Source organism: Gigantopelta aegis, chromosome 3 (genome assembly GCF_016097555.1).
Source record: "Gigantopelta aegis isolate Gae_Host chromosome 3, Gae_host_genome, whole genome shotgun sequence".
In the NCBI taxonomy this organism is placed as follows: domain Eukaryota; kingdom Metazoa; phylum Mollusca; class Gastropoda; order Neomphalida; family Peltospiridae; genus Gigantopelta; species Gigantopelta aegis.
Genome location: NC_054701.1, coordinates 11127789 through 11151129, shown reverse-complemented (window position 1 = coordinate 11151129; position 23341 = coordinate 11127789). Strand labels below are relative to the sequence as shown.

General features: G+C 36.4%; 1 protein-coding gene across 1 annotated transcript in view; it reads left to right on the top strand.

Moving 5' to 3' along the window:
- LOC121367519 (SH2B adapter protein 2-like) overlaps positions 1–23341 on the top strand; it is an 82866-nt gene that overhangs the window by 38523 nt on the left and 21002 nt on the right. Inside the window, exon 2 of the mRNA XM_041491745.1 lies at positions 11242–11343. Within this exon, the coding sequence (XP_041347679.1) occupies positions 11242–11343 (102 nt within the window). The remainder of the gene's footprint in view (positions 1–11241; positions 11344–23341) is intronic.

Here is a 23341-nt window from a genome sequence, read left to right as displayed (position 1 = left end):
AATTACTGATGATTAATAAATCAGTGTGCTATAGTGGTGTCATTGCACAAAACAAACTTAGAATTTTTTCATAGAAGCTTTTAGAGAAGAAAAACCCCTAGCTACGGTTATAAATAGAGTTAAACAGTGCTTGTGTCACTTGATTGAACCACGTATATATATGCAGTGGAATCATTCAACTGATGGGTTATAAATAAAGTTAAACAGTGCTTGTGTCACTTGATTGAACCACGTACATATATTGTGTCACTTGATTGAGCCACGTACATATATTGTGTCACTTGATTGAACCACGTACATATATTGTGTCACTTGATTGAGCCACGTACATATATTGTGTCACTTGATTGAACCACGTATATATATTGTGTCACTTGATTGAACCGCGTATATATATTGTGTCACTTGATTGAACCGCGTACATATATTGTGTCACTTGATTGAACCGCGTACATATATTGTGTCACTTGATTGAGCCGCGTACATATATTGTGTCACTTGATTGAGCCGCGTACATATATTGTGTCACTTGATTGAACCACGTACATATATTGTGTCACTTCATTGAACCACGTATATATATGCAGTGGAATCATTCAACTGATGGGTTATAAATAAAGTTAAACAGTGCTTGTGTCACTTGATTGAACCACGTACATATATTGTGTCACTTGATTGAGCCACGTACATATATTGTGTCACTTGATTGAACCACGTACATATATTGTGTCACTTGATTGAGCCACGTACATATATTGTGTCACTTGATTGAACCACGTACATATATTGTGTCACTTGATTGAACCACGTACATATATTGTGTCACTTGATTGAACCACGTACATATATTGTGTCACTTGATTGAACCACGTACATATATTGTGTCACTTGATTGAGCCACGTACATATATTGTGTCACTTGATTGAGCCGCGTACATATATTGTGTCACTTGATTGAACCACGTACATATATTGTGTCACTTGATTGAACCACGTATATATATGCAGTGGAATCATTCAACTGATGGGTTATAAATAAAGTTAAACAGTGCTTGTGTCACTTGATTGAACCACGTACATATATTGTGTCACTTGATTGAGCCACGTACATATATTGTGTCACTTGATTGAACCACGTACATATATTGTGTCACTTGATTGAGCCACGTACATATATTGTGTCACTTGATTGAACCACGTACATATATTGTGTCACTTGATTGAACCACGTACATATATTGTGTCACTTGATTGAACCACGTATATATATTGTGTCACTTGATTGAACCACGTACATATATTGTGTCACTTGATTGAACCACGTATATATATTGTGTCACTTGATTGAACCACGTACATATATTGTGTCACTTGATTGAACCACGTATATATATGCAGTGGAATCATTCAAGCCCCTGCATGTGCTGTAACATCACCGTGGTGCAGGGGTGTAACATTCTCTTTGAGAATCGCCAATACAGCACAAAATTGAAGTTTTGAGTAAAATTCAGTATCCGTAAAATTCTGTGATATTTGTGTTTTTGTACAGTTCTTTACACTGTTTTTGTTTAAGTCTTGAATTTTTATATTGATGTTGATCATCACTTTATTTATTTGCATTACCATAGTTTGACACCCAATAGCCGATGTATTTTTCGTGCTGGGGTGTCGTTAAACATTCATTCATTCATTCATTCATTCTGGAATCATTCAACTGATGGGTTTTTACTCGTTCTAACCAGTACACCACAACTGGACAAAGGCGCTGGTATGTGCTGTCCTGTCTGTGGGAAAGTACATATAAAAGATCCCTTTCTTCATTTGGAAAAATGTAGTGGATTTCCTTTGATGACTACTTGTCAGAACTACCAAATGTTTGACATCCAATTATGGCCGATGATTAATTTATCAATGTGCTCCAGTGGTGTCTTTAAATAAAACAAACTTTATCAGATTTGTCATTCATGAAATAATTTTTATTTGTCACTTGTTAAAACTTCTGACAAATGAAAATCATGTTACTCAGTAGATAACTTTGATAATAACTAGTAACTGATATATTATCCTCTATTCAGTAGCTTCCTGGTCATGTAAGTGACTACTTAACAGGCACAGAAAGGGATGTTTTAATATCAGTTACCACTGCTAGTAATATGGTACTTTAGTACTTTCCTCCACATAGTTGAGCACAACTCGAGCTATACTTATCAGCAGGGTTTTATTTATAAAATTTGACTGGCTTAATTTTAGCATCATTTAACAAAATCTTGGGAAGGGATTTAAAGTTAACATTTAAAAGAGTAATACTATACATATACATATACTTGTAATTTATTCAAATTAATATAATTGAATTTTATTTGCATCTATACACTTTACGGTAATTTGATTGGTCCAGAAATGCTTACTTTTTTTCATTCATATCTCGATGAACCGAAAAAAATAAGCCAAGCCTACTAACCACCACCACACCCCCCCCCCCCCACCCCTCCACTGACTCGCACTACATTTGTGCAACAAGCCGGATTATTCTGGCAATATTTAGATATTTTGAAGAAAACAGGTGAAAGCTACAAAAAATGTATACAATAAATTAATGCAAAATGCTATAGCAGAGTATAGACATCTAGATATATACGCATTGATTTAAAAAACCCACCCCAAAACCTGAGACATGACATGACATGACATGAGAAATCATGTAGGAAACTTCACTTCAGTAACTTACTTGTAAGCGATGTTCTACAGTTGTTGATGAAAATTAAACAGTTCCACCAACAGCATAAATGTTAGACACGTTCCCTTCATTCAATATAAATTAAACACAAATAGGACAATTCCTTCCAATATAACTAAATGATCTGTAAAAATGCACAGCAGCTAGAGGAAATGATGTCATTTACAAAAAAAATCACCTGATTCAAATAATAGTGAATGAACGTTCGTATTCTTACGCAACATAAGTATCAATGAAGTTTACACAAACAATACTACAGGCATATTTAAAGCTAAACAAAATAAATTCAGTTATGTATTGATAAAGTATGCATATAAATTTTATTATAAGATTTGACCGCAATTAATTTTTGGTTCATGCATGTATGAACCGAAAAAACGATGTGCTCATACAGTGTGCACATTGTTTTTGTCGGTTCATACTTGCATGAACCAAAAAATAATTGCGGTCAATTCTTAAATATCTGTTTTGCCTATGAAATGTTATGGGTGAGGGAAGGTGTGTTTGTCACGTGTAGCATATCGTTTTCAAAATATATCTTTATATAATAATTTATTTATTTTTATTTACATTCAGATTGGGAATTTGTTTGTCCAAAATTGGGAGTAAAAACCATGACTTACTTACTTGAAACATGTTTATTATGAAATTAAGGAAATCTGCTCGCAGTAATGAGCACTTACATGTAGCTACAAGGTATGACAGATAAGGAATGAGACTATATAAGAAATTCATTTATTACTGAAAAACTTGAGATTTCAAATAATGTCCCCTTGAGAATAATTCCCAGGGCATTAACTCACTTTTCCGTTCTCTTCTTCATGCTTCAAAACATTCCTGGAAGTCATTTCCTAGATCCATGGTCTGTTGTATATATTTTTTATTTCATCCACGTCATTAAAACAAGATCCTTTCATGAAATGTTCTAAAGAGAAAATAGTCATATTCAACGAGAAGTGGTGAATAAGGGTTGGTATTCAGAATGTCTGGTTCTTTTAAAATTTGTTTGAGAATATTAGTGCACATGCATTTCAACACTTTTCTGTGTTTGATCATCCATCAGCAGTGTTTCTGCCAGAAAGACATTTTTGGGTGTGGTGCTATGGAATTGAATGCTTGAATGCAACCACAGTCAACTGGGGGGTATGGGGGCCCTCCGCCAGAAAGAAAATGGGTTAAGTTTAGGGTTATGATAAAAGTAATTTTGTCGAAAGGTTAACTTAAAAAAAAAAAAATCTGCAAACAAATTTGGATATAGCGCCATACCCGTTTTACCCTCTGATCAGGACTTTGAAACCCATTTTCATGCACACCATCCTCATGGCTAAATATGCTATCAAAATCTTACGAAATGATGATTCCTTATTCATGTGTATCATCTTAGCCATCATTCTAATCACTATAAAGCAATCATTACACACTAATTTCACACTTTTACAATGTTTTCGTTGGGTTTTCTGGTTTTGGGTCCACTGGATTTCAGATCACCATCACTTAGCACAACACATTACTTCACCATAAAACATTTTCAACATACCTTACCATAAGTTTCAGTTGTGGTTTATTGAGATCTGGCCAAAATATTTTATGTTGATGCACTTCAATCATATACATACACTTACCTTTGAGACCCAATAGCTGATGTGTATTTTTGTGCTGGAATATCCAGCGATCAAAATAAACACTTGTCCGTTTGTCCTGACAAGTGAATATTTACTTGGTCAAGCATAATTTACCTCATTGGTTATCCGGTGGACAAGCAAAAAATTATAAAACATCATAATTTTGAGTGGTTATTTTACTTCAATAAAAGAAAATAACAATCGATGAACAAACAACATTACGAACGATCAACAAAACTGTGGTGAAAAGGCCAATCATGTGGCTTAATTGTTGTTGATTTCTACAAGTTTGTCATTATTCAAGCTTTGACAGTCACAAACTTAATATTAACGGTCATTTTCTATTGAATTAGCAGTGTGGTGCAGTACATTATAATACATATATAATTAAAATAATTTTTTGACCATATTATGCATTATGTACATTCTTGTACAAGACTGTTGTATTAATACACCTGAGCAAGCCCGATGTCTTGCAAATGTTTACCCATCTAAAAAAGGTATTCATTCAAATCCATATTTAGATCGCCTTTTAAAGGGGAGATGGGGATGCTGGTCCCACCAGCTTCAGCTGGGAACAGGCCTTTGCACCTCCGCCACCCACAACCCCTGCTTCTGACGCCTATGACAAGTGTAAATATTGGTGGACTAGTAGATTTTTAGCTTAATTCTATCACTGATATCAATAAACATTCATTCATTCATTTGCTCTACATTTCTTTTGGGCATTTTCTGGTAAGTATAATCAGACATCTACACAAAGGGGTGTAAAAACATCCACTGTCTGCTTGATCTGGAAATGCTATGCTCCATAGAACATACAGTTCAAAGTTAGTTTGATTTGTTTATATAACATCACCACCAGACCACATTGAATTATTAATCATTAGCTATTGGATGTCACACATTTGGTAATATACTGACATTATAGTCACAAAATGTTTCCATTAGTAGCAAGGAATCTTTTATATGCACCATCACGCTGGCAGGATAGTACATACCACGTCCTTTGATATACCAGTCTTGGTGCAGTGGCTAAAAACATTCCCGTTTCTTTTTTGCCACACCTCATATAATGTCATTGCTGTGTGTGAATTCATTTCAGCATGCACATATATATTTTAAAACTAAGAGAAAAACAACTACAAAAACTCACACGTATTTGTAGGTTCAAGTATTTATTTCAAGTAATGGTTTAGCTTTTAAGCATTGAAAATTGTTCAATTTAAAAGTGAAATCTATCCAGCTGCCAATATAAGATGTAATTTAGCAGCCTAGCATCTGTCCACTGTTTTTCAAAATTGTTCCCTTGGTGATTGCTTGACAAATAAAACACATTTGTGCCATATGTCTGAAACTTGGCATTATAATGCAAACATGTATATATACTCTTCAAAAGAAGAAACGCAAAACCACATTGTCGTAATATTTGGAGAATTGATTTAATTATTGAATGGTGAGTCCGATAATTACCAAATGTTGCAGGATTGTTCACAATTCACTCTAGTCCATTGTGAGTAAGTGATAGGACACACCACCAAGGTCAAGGTCATCTGGAGTCAATACCGGGTGTGGCCTCCGCGTGTGTTGACAACTGCCTGGCACCGCCTGCCCATTGAAGCAACCAGAGTACGAATGACGTCCCGGGGGATGATGGCCCACTCGGCCTGCAAGGCTGCTGCCAGCTCGGGCAGGGTCTGGGGCTGTGGTTGTCGCTGTCGGAGGCGTCGGTCCAACTCGTCCCATAGATGCTCAATTGGGTTCAAATCCGGAGATGTCGATGGCCAAGGAAGGACATTAATGTTGTTGTTCTGTAGGAAAGCCGTTGTGAGACGTGCTGTGTGAGGCCTGGCGTTGTCATGTTGGAACACTGCGTTGGCGTTGGCCATAACTGGAACGATGTGTGGCCGGAGGATCTGGTCAGTGTAGCCCTGTGCATTCAGGTTGCCCTGCACGTGGACCAGGTCAGTTCTGCCAGTGTGTGAGATGGCTGCCCACACCATGACACTACCCCCGCCGAATCTGTCCACTTCCTGCACGCAGTTTGCCGCATAACGTTCACCACGACGCCTATACACGCGACATCTTCCATCATGACGTCGGAGCAGAAATCGGGACTCGTCACTGAACCACACCTGTCTCCATCGCAGTTGAGGCCATTGTCGATGAATCTGGCACCACTGCAGTCGGAGTCGACGGTGTTGTGGTGTTAAGATGACACCTCGAACTGGACGTCTGGCACGAATTCCTACCTCACGTAGGCGGTTCCGTACGGTCTGGTCGGATATCCTGCGCAAACCTGGTATTGCTGCGGCTGTGGAGGTGGCAGTAGTCAATCGTTCCCGAAGGTGGCGTACCCAGATGTAGCGGTCCTGCCCGGGGGTAGTGACCCGTGGTCGACCGGATCTAGGGAAGTCACGTGTTGATCCATGTTGCTGGTAACGGTCCCACAGTCTGGAGATGGTGCTTGGGGACACATGGAATGCCCTGGCAACGGCCGTTCTGGATTCGCCTGCGTCTAGTCGGCCGATGGCATTGTTTCTCTGCGGTTCACTGAGACGTGGCATGTCCTGGATTGTCAACTGTCGGCCAGATACAGAGGCCAGGCAAGCGAACACCCTGCACTTTTATACTGTCGGTGTTCATGTTGCACGTGCAGACAACGCACGTGCAGTGGTGACATGGTTTGCACGTGGCTGCGTTTTTGCGAATATTCACATTTTGGAACTTTATTGTACAGTAGCTGCGTTTTATCGAATGTAACCGTGGGAATGTGTTTGGGACATGCAATGACCTTATATTCACAAAGCATGAACCGGTAGGAAACATAAAATCGGAGTTATAACCCATTTGTACCCTTTTGCGTTTCTTTTTTTTAAGAGTATATATATATACTCTTCAAAAGAAGAAACGCAAAACCACATTGTCGTAACATTTGGAGAATTGATTTAATTATTGAATGGTGAGTCCGATAATTACCAAATGTTGCAGGATTGTTCACAATTCACTCTAGTCCATTGTGAGTAAGCGATAGGACACACCACTAAGGTCAAGGTCATCTGGAGTCAATACCGGGTGTGGCCTCCGCGTGTGTTGACAACTGCCTGGCACCGCCTGCCCATTGAAGCAACCAGAGTACGGATGACGTCCCGGGGGATGGTGGCCCACTCGGCCTGCAAGGCTGCTGCCAGCTCGGGCAGGGTCTGGGGCTGTGGTTGTCGCTGTCGGAGGCGTCGGTCCAACTCGTCCCATAGATGCTCAATTGGGTTCAAATCCGGTGATATCGATGGCCAAGGAAGGACATTAATGTTGTTGTTCTGTAGGAAAGCCGTTGTGAGACGTGCTGTGTGAGGTCTGGCGTTGTCATGTTGGAACACTGCGTTGGCGTTGGCCATAACTGGAACGATGTGTGGCCGGAGGATCTGGTCAATGTAGCCCTGTGCATTCAGGTTGCCCTGCACGTGGACCAGGTCAGTTCTGCCAGTGTGTGAGATGGCTGCCCACACCATGACACTACCCCCGCCGAATCTGTCCACTTCCTGCACGCAGTTTGCCGCATAACGTTCACCACGACGCCTATACACGCGACATCTTCCATCATGACGTCGGAGCAGAAATCGGGACTCGTCACTGAACCACACCTGTCTCCATCGCAGTTGAGGCCATTGTCGATGAATCTGGCACCACTGCAGTCGGAGTCGACGGTGTTGTGGTGTTAAGATGACACCTCGAACTGGACGTCTGGCACGAATTCCTACCTCACGTAGGCGGTTCCGTACGGTCTGGTCGGATATCCTGCGCAAACCTGGTATTGCTGCGGCTGTGGAGGTGGCAGTAGTCAATCGTTCCCGAAGGTGGCGTACCCGGATGTAGCGGTCCTGCCCGGGGGTAGTGACCCGTGGTCGACCGGATCTAGGGAGGTCACGTGTTGATCCATGTTGCTGGTAACGGTCCCACAGTCTGGAGATGGTGCTTGGGGACACATGGAATGCCCTGGCAACGGCCGTTCTGGATTCGCCTGCGTCTAGTCGGCCGATGGCATTGTTTCTCTGCGGTTCACTGAGACGTGGCATGTCCTGGATTGTCAAGTGTCGGCCAGATACAGAGGCCAGGCAAGCGAACACCCTGCACTTTTATACTGTCGGTGTTCATGTTGCGCGTGCAGACAACGCACGTGCAGTGGTGACATGGTTTGCACGTGGCTGCGTTTTTGCGAATATTCACATTTTGGAACTTTATTGTACAGTAGCTGTGTTTTATCGAATGTAACCGTGGGAATGTGTTTGGGACATGCAATGACCTTATATTCACAAAGCATGAACCGGTAGGAAACATAAAATCGGAGTTATAACCCATTTGTACCCTTTTGCGTTTCTTTTTTTGAAGAGTATATATATATAGTACATTGTTCTTTGGGCTAGCTAATTGAATGTTTTTGTTTTGCTTTTATTCTTTGTTATTTTTGAGGTTGTGGTATTAAAAATATAAAATAAAGTTTGTTTTGTTTAACGACACCACTAGAACACATTGATTAATTAATCATCAGCTATTGTATGTCAAACATTTGGTAATTCTGACACATAGTCATCGGAGAAAACCCGCTACATTTTTCCTAATACAGCAAGGAATCTTTCATACATGTATGCACTTTCCCCACAGACAGGAGAGCACATACCACAGCCTTTCACCAGTTGTGTTGCACTGGTTGGAATGAGGGAAAAACCCAGTCAGCTGAATGGATCCACTGAGGTGGTTCGATCCTGCAATGCAAGCATCTCAAGCAAGCACTCAACTGCCCCCCTTAAAAATATAAATGCCAGTCTGTTAAAACTCGGGTGTATACCTGTAGCTGGATTAACCTAGTACAGTTTACATTAAAATATGTTAATACCACATGACTTAAAAATATAAATGCCAGTCTGTTAAAACTCGGGTGTATACCTGTAGCTGGATTAACCTAGTACAGTTTACATTAAAATATGTTAATACCACATGACTTAAAAATATAAATGCCAGTCTATTAAAACTTGGGTGTATACCTGTAGCTGGATTAACCTAGTACAGTTTACATTAAAATATGTTAATACCACATGACTTAAAGGGACATTCCTGAGTTTGCTGCAATTTTTAACATGTTATCAACTAACAGATACTTTTTTAACGATTGTAATTACATTAAATATTAGTGGCTGTATATTAAACGTGTTTCTGATCGTTCTAGTATTTGTACTAGGTTAAATTTCATTCAAGTTTGGGCTTCTAACAAATATTAAGACGACCAGAAACACATTGAATATACAGACACTGATATTCTAAACAAGAAAATATATTTAATATGTAAGTTAAATCGTAGAAATATTTTATTAGTCGGAAACATCTTACAATGCATAAAACTCAGGAATGTCCCTTTAACCTTAATACCACATGACTTAATAACCTGCTGTATTTGCATAGTTACATAGTATAACATGGAGATTGTCTAGGCTATCTACATGTAATGACAGTCTTTACTTTTTGATGAATAAGTAGAGGAATTTCCTTGTATAAGCAGTTATGGCATTAATATATATATTATACTATTTATTTTATTTGCGTATCAGTACGTACTCGAAAACATTGGTTCATATCATACACGTTACTATATCTGTTTATTTGAATCAAGCCTTGCAGCTGTTGAGAATTTTAAGTGATTGTTTAGCCGGCAGGTATCAAAGTGCACTATTATTAGTTGAGCCTACAGGTATCAAATTTGACACTACATGTATTTTACTTTCATAAAATATCAACCTTGATTTGTTACCTGTTGACTATATATGCATGAAACATATTTATTGTCTGAAAGTCAGAAACTTTATATAAATTGCTTTTTTCTTTCTTTTTCTGGTGGCAACAGTCTTGACATCAACTTTCTTGTTTAGCTGTACATTTATTTATTTAAATATGATTAGAAGACAGTGCACTAGCTGGACTGGTTGTTGGATTTGTGGGGTTTTAAGGTTTTTTTTAATCCTTGCTTCTTCTTTTTTTAAGTACTGTTAAATTAATGTGATAGGATCAAAATGAGTCATATTGTTAGTGAGTTTTCCATCCTTCTGAACATCCAACTAATTGTAGTAGGGAAGGTATTTACTTCTGTGGAATTATTGTTTTATACTGTGCATACATGTTGTCCATTAATATACTAATAAAATCATCAGTGAACAGTTTACAAAATATATTTTTTCTTCAGTAATATAAGAGAATTATTGATTTAAAACCACATTTGGTACCCAAATTAAAACAAAAACAGCCACAATATGTCATGCAATATTTAGTTGTTAAAAATACTGCTTGAATTTATGTTACTACATGTATATGGTACAGCAGAGTGACAAATCTGCTAACCCTACGCCCGAAGCTAGTGCTTTTTCAAGTCAGGCAAGTCACAAATGTTAAACCACTTGCCTGATGGGCTACTGCTTAAAATGCATAAAACCAAAGGTCCCAGAGCTTAATGCACTATTTGAATATTAAGACATCCCTCATATTTTATATGTTTCTAAAATTAATATACCTACATTGTACTAGTGACTTTTATTGAAATCTTATTTACATAGAACAGAAAAACATTTTTCACCAAAGTCATCACAGCTGCATACACTTAACTGCCAAACCTTCTAAGATATTCTGTATAACTTAAATTACATTTTGTACTTTCCTTCGTTCATTGAACTAGATTCGTTTTATATCGTCAATGTATTTAAAAAAAATTTTTTTTATTATTAATAGTTTGCATCCAACTGGAATATAAAATAGTGCCATACTAATATGCTACTTGTATATTCATATTTAAGCATGTATTGCTTGGAATACTTAAATAATCATGTGTTCTTTCTCTTTCAGTCATTGAAGCCCAAAAATGGACTTTTCTGCTTTCTCATAAAAGCAGTGAGAGAGACGACAGGATTGGAAATGCCAGATCACGAACATTCCCTAGTCATGAAGGTAAGTTTAAACTTTTATTATGTATCATTTGTTTATAGGGTTATAATAAATATTAATTAAAGATGGCGACCAATCTACTTTGGGAGGCCTCTAGATCAATGATTGTACGATGGGAATGAATTAAGCAATCTCAGTTATATTTGAGTGGGAACAACTTGAGGGATGGGGTCATTCCCCCTTCCCCCACATTAGTCATTAATTAGCAACAAGCCTCTAATTTCAAAGATAATAAACACTTTGTGGTTGCAAACATAGTTTAAATAGAGAATAATGTATAGAATATAATATGTCAGATATCTGCTTGATCCTGTGATGGTAAAAATGGGAAATTCGAGCATCGCAGAATTTCTTATTCGGCCTGAACAGGATATAAGCAGATATCTGACGTCGTTAACATATTATATGAGTATCCATGACAGACGATGTTTATGACATGAGTGCCTAAATTATAACATTTCCCAAGCAAGAGCAAGGGAAATTTGATAATTTAGGCATGAGTGTTGAAAACATTGTCTGTCATGGACACACATGTAATATTCTGTTTAATACCATAGAATTATTCTGCTAAATTAGTAAATATGCACTCCAGTCAATGTTTATACGTACTATCAACCTTTCTTTGCCGGCAGAGTAATTTCTATTCATTGTAGATGTCTTAAAAACCTGATCACAAGTCAACCATTCTAAAGTGATGTCATATTAATAATAACCTCTTTATAATTAAATCTTGAGTTTAATACAATGTCTTTTTGATAAACTTTATACTTAACTATAATTTCAATCGGTCATTGCTCAATGATGTATGGATATGCGACTCGATGATTTTTTAATAATGGAAATTACGTCAAATGTAAATGATGTCATTTTGGATAGCCTGACTGAAGAAAGTTGTCTCTGTGGAATGTCATATCAGCCAATCAGAAAGAGATGCACTTTTATTACAACCAATCGTTAAATGACAAAGCTAAGGGGACATACGATTATTTTATGACACAACGGAAATCATACAATAAATATGAACCCTTGTTTGTCGTGAGTAATAAAGTAGAATACTGATTTAATACTAGTTTTACATGTACAGGTGCATGTACAATGTATGTCACAAATTCAAATGAGTTTTATGTTCATCCCAATTAAGTACAATGTGTAGGTCTGAATGGTTTTTAATGTTAGTGGAAACCATTGTGAATAACAACAGAATTATGTTGAAGAAAACTTATCTGGAGAGATAAAAACACGGAGAGATCATTGACATTCTCTACTTTCAGGTACCTGCATGTTGTTGACAACAAACTCAGTCCAGCTTGTCATTATTCATAGATAATGGTGGCCTGCACCGATGCAGCTATTTGTCGATGGAGTGTTGCATATTGCACGCCCATGGTTACTACTAAAAATCTATATATGTGTAAGCAACTAATTAGTCCGTATGCACAACAGCTCAAGATCTTGGTATCATAACCATGGTAACTCCATTATTGTTTATGTTTTGCAGTAGAACTCACTGTAATAATTGTTGCTTCGTTCCAGCTGGACATGTATGTAATTTGATCCTGTCAAAACATCTATTAACACATTTGAAATCACTTCAATGTACAAGTCAGTGCAACAGGTGTTTTGTGAAATATTTGTCATGACAACATAACATTTAACAGTGTATAACATTCATATGTACATGGACTGCATCATAAACAGTTGATTAAAGATAAACATTTATTACATCCCTCAGACCAGAAAAAGAAGCAAGAATCCATTAATTTACATATTTTCTTTCCCAAATCATATTCTGTTATTTTAAAAACTAAATTATTTTTTAAATTTTTATTATACGATTGAATAAAAACAGTTTAGCTGGACCATGCTGTGGTCACCATTTTATGCTTGTTGATAACTGTAGAAAAATGCCTACAGGTATACTGTCACAAATTTTACAATTTCAAGTACTGAATGCAGCAGAATTGAACAAGTTTTTAAAATAATACATGTATTTCTTAATTACAATATATAAATTTGTTGCTTTACGTTGGGTGCAAATGATTCAAAATTAATGTTTTCGTGATTTACACTAATGTTAAGACTATTCCTTCCTGTAAAATGACAGATGTCAACCTCTGCAATTAATGACCAAGGCAAAAAAAAGAGAGAAAAAATGCTGTGGAAAAAATAGTGTCCACAGCATTTTCCACAGCAATTAAATTGTTAACATGTTTCCAAATCTGGATTGTAAGTAAATCTGATGAGGAATTTATTTGTTTTGTTTACCAGTGATGTAAAAGTTAACACGCGAATCACATGTGCACGATCAAGAACAATGATGGTGTAAAGGGATGACAATTTATCATATACAGCTTAGTCAGTCCGCAGTGACGTGCCAGTTCAATTTTTATCTTTCAATTATATTACATCAAAGTGTCAGAATATATTTAATGTGATATAAAATTAAAATAGTTTTTTTTAATAACGGCATAAGTTTTATTAGAAAATCTAAATGCCCCCTCCATCTCGCCCTGTCCCAAAGTCAAGTATTTGGTAAAGTTTGGGTTTTTTAGATTAGGCCACACGGCACCAAAAAAAAGGCTAGAATATTTTGTCAATATAAATGACAGAGAAAAGTGTATTAAACTATCAGAAAATATGTATATATCTCTATAAAGGTACGTGTATATTTACAAATATCTCATCATCAGGCCTACCATAACACTTCAAGTGACTTGTAGGAGTGTATGTTGAACATTTTACTGAAAATAAAACATGCATACTGCACAATAGCCATGGTACTCATGCACGTACTCATTCAACAATGAAGAAGCTGACATCACCTGTAATAATAACAACAGTGCAGTTAATGTTGCAATATGTATGTTTAATCTGTTTTCAGTTCACTAAGTATATTTTATGTTTAACAAATAATAAAAACATCTTGACAAAAAAAAGTCCGATATACTCCATGGCGGAACAAATTCTGTGGCAATGTCCACGGCATTGCCAATTGCCGTTGATAATTGCAGGGGTTGAGATGTACAGTTAATTTGGTCAACATTCCTGGGTTTCTCTTTACTATAATAAATATTAAATTTTAAACATCTTCTGTACTAGAACATTGTGAATATATAATGCCTACATATACTTTGTAAATGATAAATAAATATTGTGTTAACATTGCATAACTCTTGACAAACACCCACATCTTCTCTATTAATTTTTATACTGCATCTAATGACCCACCCCCACCCCCACCCCTACTCTCATAAAGCATTCGGCAATTGTTGAGCTGCCCCTATACACAAAAGAAGTGGTTTAATAACCTGTAAAGCTGAATAGGTAGAAAGTACATACATACGGGCTCAAACTTAATAGAGGCACTGAAAGCTAATATTGTTGTTGCAATATTATGAATTATCATCAGTCAGGGGCTTGTCCGATGGCAGTTTTTTGTCAGTGGATAAATATTATTTCCATTGGTTGAAGGGACTTATTTTGGGGTTTTATATTTGTTACAAAAGTTATAGATTTAAAATTGCAATAGGCAGACTTAAAAATTCTGGTGGTGAGCATTTTGCCTATGGCAAAAACATTTGAAATTGTATATAACAAAGGAAGGAAATGTTTTATTTAACGACGTACTCAGCACATTTTATTTACGGTTGTGTGGCGCCAGACATATATGGTCATTCCACACAGATATTGAGAGAGGAAACCCACTGTCGCCACTTCATGGGCTACTCTTTTCAATTAACAGCATGGGATCTTTTATATGCACCATCCCACAGACAGGCCATTGATATACCAGTCGTGGTGCACTGGCTGGAACGAGAAATAGCCCAATGGGCCCACCGACAGGGATCAATCCCAAGCCAACTGTGCTTCAAGCAAGCAATTTACCACTGGGCTACATCCTGTCCCTGTAGGTAATAAATATGTAAAGTCAAACCCTTGTTCATGAAAAAACACAATACATTTGTAAAGTCAAACCCTTGTTCATGAAAAAACACAATACATTTGTAAAGTCAAACCCTTGTTCATGAAAAAACACAATACATTTGTAAAGTCAAACCCTTGTTCATGAAAAAACACAATACATTTGTAAAGTCAAACCCTTGTTCATGAAAAAACACAATACATTTGCAGTGCTGAATAACATGTAGATAAATATACACAGAATACAAATGAGTTCCCGTGTGAGACTGTTTTCAATCGTACTTCACGGACGAATATACATTTTTGGCCAATTTAAGTAGTCGGTCCTTTTTTTATTTTGGTCAGTTAATATTTATTCTGGCTTTTTTCACCAAGTGTTGATCCAAATTGTCCATGTCAATATTATCAACCCCTTAATACTTCTCCCCTTCCCCTTCTTGTTTTGTATGTCAGTTTGTATCCACAACAAGCATGTTTGAACCTTAGTTGGATGTATATTAAATCAGTTCCTACCAACTACTTCCAAATAAATAAATATAAATTCAATGCCTGCTTTTGTTCAGGTTGAAATGGTTATGGTACATGTAAAATAAAATGCTTATTTCACTAACCCAAATATTGTAAAATGTTCAGCTTTAGCTTACAAGATAAATTGTTACTTTAGTACTCACCATATAGAGTGCATCCACAATGAATGCCCACCCCTGCCCAAAAAAAAGAAAGAAGAAAAGTTATTAAAATTATTAACATATTAATGTTGTCATTGTGTTTGTCATCGGTTTGGGTTTTTTATTTATTGGTTTGTTTGTTATTTTTAATTTTAATTTTATTTTTATTATTTGGTATATAGAGAGGTAACTACATGTATACATTTAAATTTTAAAATAAAAATGTATTTGAAATTTCTTTTATTTGGACGTAGTATTTTCTTGGGGGTTTTTATTACAATTTTTAGTGTTGAGTGTATATGAGCCGTCACATGCGAAAACCTACAACTTAGTATGATGTCAGAAACCGAGTAAACGCGGCTCAAAGTTTGATGTCACGTATAAACGCAGAAGTAAACGTTGACATGCTGTTTGCATTGTTTGTTTTGAAGGATTTAGAAGATGACATCTTCTTCTTTACATGAAGATTAGTTTGAAGTAAACATATATCTGTATGTAAATATTGTTTGGTTACTATTTTGTATTTTGTACCTGAGAACATTGGTCGAGATCGTTAGTGATACCATTAGTACTTTGATACACATTTACAAGCATAGGGAGAAATCCTATATATCGATATGGTATGCAAGTTTCACACGTTTTTATAACGTACATGATTATACATAACATAAAGTTCGTCAACTTTTCCAGAAGTTATATACAATATTCATAAGTTAGACCAAAGTTCAAATTAGGATCATATCGGGTTGCATGGCCTACCTGTTCTGTGAACTACAATCAACACCACTATTTCTATTCCTGTTTCTATTTATAATGTAAACACTGAAAACTAAATCATTTCCTACAAAATATATATATATATATATATATATATATATATATATATCTGTAACAATACTACTTTTTTAGTTACTTATTTTACCATCGACCGGCCTCGGTGGCGTCGTGGTTAGGCCATTGGTCTACAGACTGGTAGGTACTGGGTTCGGATCCCAGTCGAGGCATGGGATTTTTAATTCAGATACCGACTCCAAACCCTGAGAGAGTGCTCTGCAAGGCTTAATGGGTAGGTGTAAACCACTTTCACTGACCAGTGATCCATAACTGGTTCAACAAAGGCCATGGTTTGTGCTATCCTGCCTGTGGGAAGCACAAATAAAAGATCCCTTGCTGCCTGTCATAAAAGAGTAGCCTATGTGGCAACATCGGGTTTTACTGTCGTCTGCACACACATTGTGGTACGGTAACAAACGTTTCATTTATATACCTTTATTATACGTAACGATGTCATTGCATAAGCTGGTCTAGAGATTAACATGCGGAGGTATAGTTGATCAATTCTTGAAAGGTTGTTTCTTCCTCAACCAATTTTATTATTATTATTATTGCTGTGTGTGTATGTACATGCGTGCGTGCGTGTGTGCGTGTGCGTGCGTGTGTGTGTGATAATTATTAAATAGTTATAATCAATCTCTGTTCACTTTACTCACTTCACATCATTTGTATAGAAGGAGTTGGTTTTCTTTCCTTACAGATGCGCAGTAGGTCTGGGATCAATCCCCGTCCGTGGAGCCATTGGGCTATTTCTCATCCCATCCAGTGCACAATGACTGGCATATCAAAGGTCGTGATATGTGCTATCCTGTCTGGGATGGTGCATATAAAACATCTGTTGCTACTAATAACAAAAATATAGCGGGTTTCCTCTGTAAGACTAAAGGTCAATATTCCAAATGTTTGACGTCCAATAGCCGATGTTTAATAAATCAATGTTCTCTAACTTAACTTTAACTGTATTGGATGAATATGATAAATACAGTCCAGTAGATGTACAAAATAATACTAAACATAGAATCAAACACTTATTTGATGATAACACCAGTGAGCAGAATGACACTGAACCTGATCCAGTTAGCACAAGTTACAGAAAGGATGCAGTGGATTATCTTTTAGAAAATAATCTGAAAATCAAATTTTTGAAGTTGAAGGAAATGGAAAAAGAGCAGAAGGAAATGTAGGCCTACATAATATTCTCGCTGGGTAAAAATTAAAGGAGGGCGAAAGCTCCCCTCCATCCCCCCTAAAAAAGAAACCAGAAGAAAAAAAGGGGGAAAAAAGGGTGGGAAACATGGTTACCGTATAGGCTAGCCCGAGTACTTGGGCTATGTGTAGGTCTATTGTTGGGTATTGGTCGACTTTGCGAAAAGACATACCCCTTGTTTTAATATTATTTTAATAAAGATTTCAAGATATGTAAAACAAATAAAGGTGATCCCCTAAATTGGGATAACATGTCTTTGTTCTTTTTATTTTTTTCATCGAATGAATCGATAGCACTGATATCGCCAGTTGATAAAAAGTTTCGGTTTTGTAAAGGCGGTGTATATATAATTTGGCATCCAAGAAAAATACTTTTAATGATGAACACTGCCACTTCCGTTATTTTTATAAGTGATGATACCCCCAAAATGAAAAGTTTCTAATATTTTATAAAGAATTAAAAATCGTCAGTTATGACCAACTACATCTGCATTTGAGAACAAAATATCAGACGAAAGTTAGTGAACACAAAAGACTGATTGACTGAGGCTGTTAAAATAGTTTTAAATTACGTTAGGTAACTATCGTAAGCCACTGAAATTTTCCCACACTACTGCTTGTTTTCTTTGATGTCGAGTGTGCAGACTGATTGATTTGTTTTTTCAGTGTGAAAAAAAGAGTCCAATATGAAATAGCGGAGTTGGGTTCTGTAAAATATAGTAGGATGCGGGAAAGTAAAGAGGGATGGAGAAAAATATAGGGGGTGGCAAAACACAAAAGTGGGGCAGCAAAATGCAATAGCTGTGTGTGTGTGTGTGTGTTTGTGTGGTGTGTGTGTCTGTGTGTGTGTGTTTGTGTGTGTCTGTGTGTGTGTGTGTGGTGTGTGGTGGTGTGTGTGTTTGTGTGTGGTGTGTCTGTGTCTGTGTGTGTGTGTGTGGTGTGTGTGTGTGTTTGTGTTTGTGTCTGTGTGTGTGTGTGTGGTGTCTGTGTGTGTGTGTTTGTGTGTGGTGTGTGTCTGTGTGTGTGGTGTGTGTGTCTGTCTGTGTGGTGTGTGTCTGTGTGTTTGTGTGTGGTGTGTGTGTGTGTGTGTGTGTGTGTGTGTGTTTTGGTGGTTGGGTGTTTTTTTTAGGTGAGTTAGTTTTATTGTGTTATTCTATAACTAAAATTTACAATTGTTTTGTTTATTCCTAAGGTACATATTTTTATATTTTTAAATTTAGATTGCTACACAAAATTAGGGTTGGCCAGATTATCTTGCTACAGTACTTTTTGCTTTTTGAAAACAAAACTTAAGGAAATATTTCTATCACAACAACATAATTATAAAAGAGAAAACATTGCTAACAAATAAACCAGAAATTTATTGATGAATGAGTTTATTTTAGGAAAAATTACATTTCACTTGCGTAGGCTTTCAGGGAGTGTTTTTTACTTGTATGCATTATAACAACAACACAAGGTTTGCTAGCACAACTTTTTGATCTGTTCAACAATAATAATATTGATGGTAAAAACAGGTTTTAAAAAAAATCTTCAAAAACGTTACTGCAATACGAAACCAAGATTTGGCTAACACGTTTCTGATCTGAATAACCATAAAAGATGAATATAAGTATATTTTTATTAAGCTTATTCAGGCATTCTGTGGGTCCAAAGATAGGCAGGCCCCTTTCCAAAAGAAAGTGGCATTAAAAATTCACTCTCGTTCCAGCCAGTGCACCACAACTGGTATATCAAAGACCATGGTATGTACTACCCTGTCTGTGGGATGGTGCATATAAAAGATCCCTTGCTGCTAATCGAAAAGAGTAGTCCATGAAGTGGCGACAGCGGGTTTCCTCTCTCATTATCTGTGTGGTCCTTAACCATATGTTTGATGCCATATAACTGTAAATAAAATGTGTTGAGTGCATCATTAAATAAAACTTTTTTTTCTTTTTGAAAATTCACAATATTTTATGCTACAAATTCACAGTTGTTATGCTAAAAATGTCCAATATATAAGAATTGTTTTTAATTTTTTGCAAATTTATCGATGTATAGCAGTTAAAAATTGATATTAAATTTGTGACTGTTATAGATTGATAAATTCGCAAAACAAAAGATGAATAATTCTTATAATTACAAACAGCACAACTTATTTAGTTAAAACTAGACATAATTCATAAATCAGTTTCTAACCTTCTTCCCATGACCTGCTTTACGTAATGACGTCCCATTTGATGTAATGACATCATTTTCTGAGGTATTCAGTTTAAAATCCTTCACTATGCTACGCAATTTTGTGCAGTGTGTGACAGATGTACATCAATAAATTCATTTAAAAATGACAGATTTGATATAATTACAAAGATGGGAGCTTGTGCAAAGGGTGGATTAAATTACAGCAGTCGAAGCCTCCCCTTGATCAAACAGATTTTCTCTTTTTTTCAATACTTTTACATGTAAGCATGTCTTAACCACTCATAAATTTCACTAGCCACAGTTTAGCCCCTCACCCTCTTTTAAAATGTATGCACAAGCGCCTGGGCACACCATATTTAATTAAAATACACATAAATTTCACTAGCCACAGTTTAGCCCCTCACCCTCTTTTAAAATGTATGCACAAGCGCCTGGGCACACCATATTTAATTAAAATACACATAAATTTCGCTAGCCACAGTTTAGCCCCTCGCCCTCTTTTAAAATGTATGCACAAGCGCCTGGGCACACCATATTTAATTAAAATACACATAAATTTCACTAGCCACAGTTTAGCCCCTCACCCTCTTTTAAAATGTATGCACAAGCGCCTGGGCACACCATATTTAATTAAAATACACATAAATTTCACTAGCCACAGTTTAGCCCCTCACCCTCTTTTAAAATGTATGCACAAGCGCCTGGGCACACCATATTTAATTAAAATACACATAAATTTCACTAGCCACAGTTTAGCCCCTCACCCTCTTTTAAAATGTATGCACAAGTGCCTGGGCACACCATATTTAATTAAAATACACATAAATTTCACTAGCCACAGTTTAGCCCCTCACCCTGTTTTAAAATGTATGCACAAGTGCCTGGGCACACCATATTTAATTAAAATACACATAAATTTCACTAGCCACAGTTTAGCCCCTCACCCTCTTTTAAAATGTATGCACAAGTGCCTGGGCACACCATATTTAATTAAAATACACATAAATTTCACTAGCCACAGTTTAGCCCCTCACCCTCTTTTAAAATGTATGCACAAGTGCCTGGGCACACCATATTTAATTAAAATACACATAAATTTCACTAGCCACAGTTTAGCCCCTCACCCTCTTTTAAAATGTATGCACAAGTGCACACCATATTTAATTAAAATACACATAAATTTCACTAGCCACAGTTTAGCCCCTCACCCTGTTTTAAAATGTATGCACAAGTGCCTGGGCACACCATATTTAATTAAAATACACATAAATTTCACTAGCCACAGTTTAGCCCCTCACCCTCTTTTAAAATGTATGCACAAGTGCACACCATATTTAATTAAAATACACATAAATTTCACTAGCCACAGTTTAGCCCCTCACCCTCTTTTAAAATGTATGCACAAGTGCACACCATATTTAATTAAAATACACATAAATTTCACTAGCCACAGTTTAGCCCCTCACCCTGTTTTAAAATGTATGCACAAGTGCACACCATATTTAATTAAAATACACATAAATTTCACTAGCCACAGTTTAGCCCCTCACCCTGTTTTAAAATGTATGCACAAGTGCCTGGGCACACCATATTTAATTAAAATACACATAAATTTCACTAGCCACAGTTTAGCCCCTCACCCTCTTTTAAAATGTATGCACAAGTGCACACCATATTTAATTAAAATACACATAAATTTCACTAGCCACAGTTTAGCCCCTCACCCTCTTTTAAAATGTATGCACAAGTGCACACCATATTTAATTAAAATACACATAAATTGGCTTCTAGCGTCCTTTCCATGACCTGTTAACGTAATGACGTCATTTTCTGAGGTTTATCGAAGGATAATATTCAGTTTTTCTTCGATGTTGTCCAGTCAAAATTGAGGAAATAGTATAAAAGCGGAAAGTTTGTAATTATATATATTTATTTAATTATGTCTGTTGTAATATATTAATTATACTGCATCATTCTTTGGCCTGCAAAAATATCCTAAGTATGATTTACTTGTTTTAATTTTCCCAATCCCATCAGTCCTGGGTCCCTTGCAAAAAAAAATCCTATATAAATCCCTGCTTATTAATTGCAGTGTGAAACCAAGATTTGGCCAAAAATTAATAAAAAGAAAAAAGAAAAATGGATTTGGATGATACATATATGTACATGTATATTTAGATTTTGTTAATGAACTATTTTCCAGGGATATGGCAATATTGAGTACCAGTACATTAAGATTTAACAGTGAACTACGTCCAGGGAGAAGCTAGACAATCAGTGATTTATCCAGGATTATTTGTCAGAGTCCTGTGATCAAAACAATTATTGCAATGCATAATTACACAACTATTCACACATCAAATAGGGAATTTTGAGTGGCACACACTTTTTTTCAGCATCACAGATTGCTTGGATAATCCATGTCGGTACTGAGTATATATTCGATTTAATAATGAACAATTTTCAGGGGAAGGCATTATTGAGTATATTTTGCTTAAAGGTAGGGCCTACTCAAACAAGAGCCTTACGTGTTGGAAAGATGCATACCTGGACAATCAACACATACTGACACTTTAACAAATGAAAAACGGCTAATTTTAGAGTTAATAAAAAAACGATTATTCCTGCTAACTGGGGGTAGCCATTTTGTTTCGTTTTTGTGACGTCCGGTGGTATAGCTTGGGGCGAGGTGACGTCAGCTTCGTCCATCTCCTCTATGCACAGTGTAAACAATCGCTCTAATTTACGACAAGGCACTTCGCTTTCATCAACCTGACTTGTAAAACAACGTAAATGACTTTATAGTATAATAAACTATTTAACTAAATATATTTCAATTTGCATCAATAGAATGAAATAGAGTTAGTATTTTTCTTTTTAAAAAAATCCAAAGAAAAAAATGCATATATGGTACGTGTACGTTCGAGTAAAAGCGACCACTCGCGATACCCAAGTGATACTTTTCTTTTCTTTGGGACGACATAATTGGTCAGTTTTGTGATTTTAGATGGGAAAGTTTACTTAATCAAGGGTTTTACACAATTACTTACAGTAATAAAGCAAGATGGCTGATAATATCCATTACGATTTGAGGGGTATCCGTGTGATTATCACACAATACCCTATTATTTTAATAAAAGAGGCACGTCTTTTTAGTGTGTTCAGACAGTGTCTGGGGACTGTCTAAA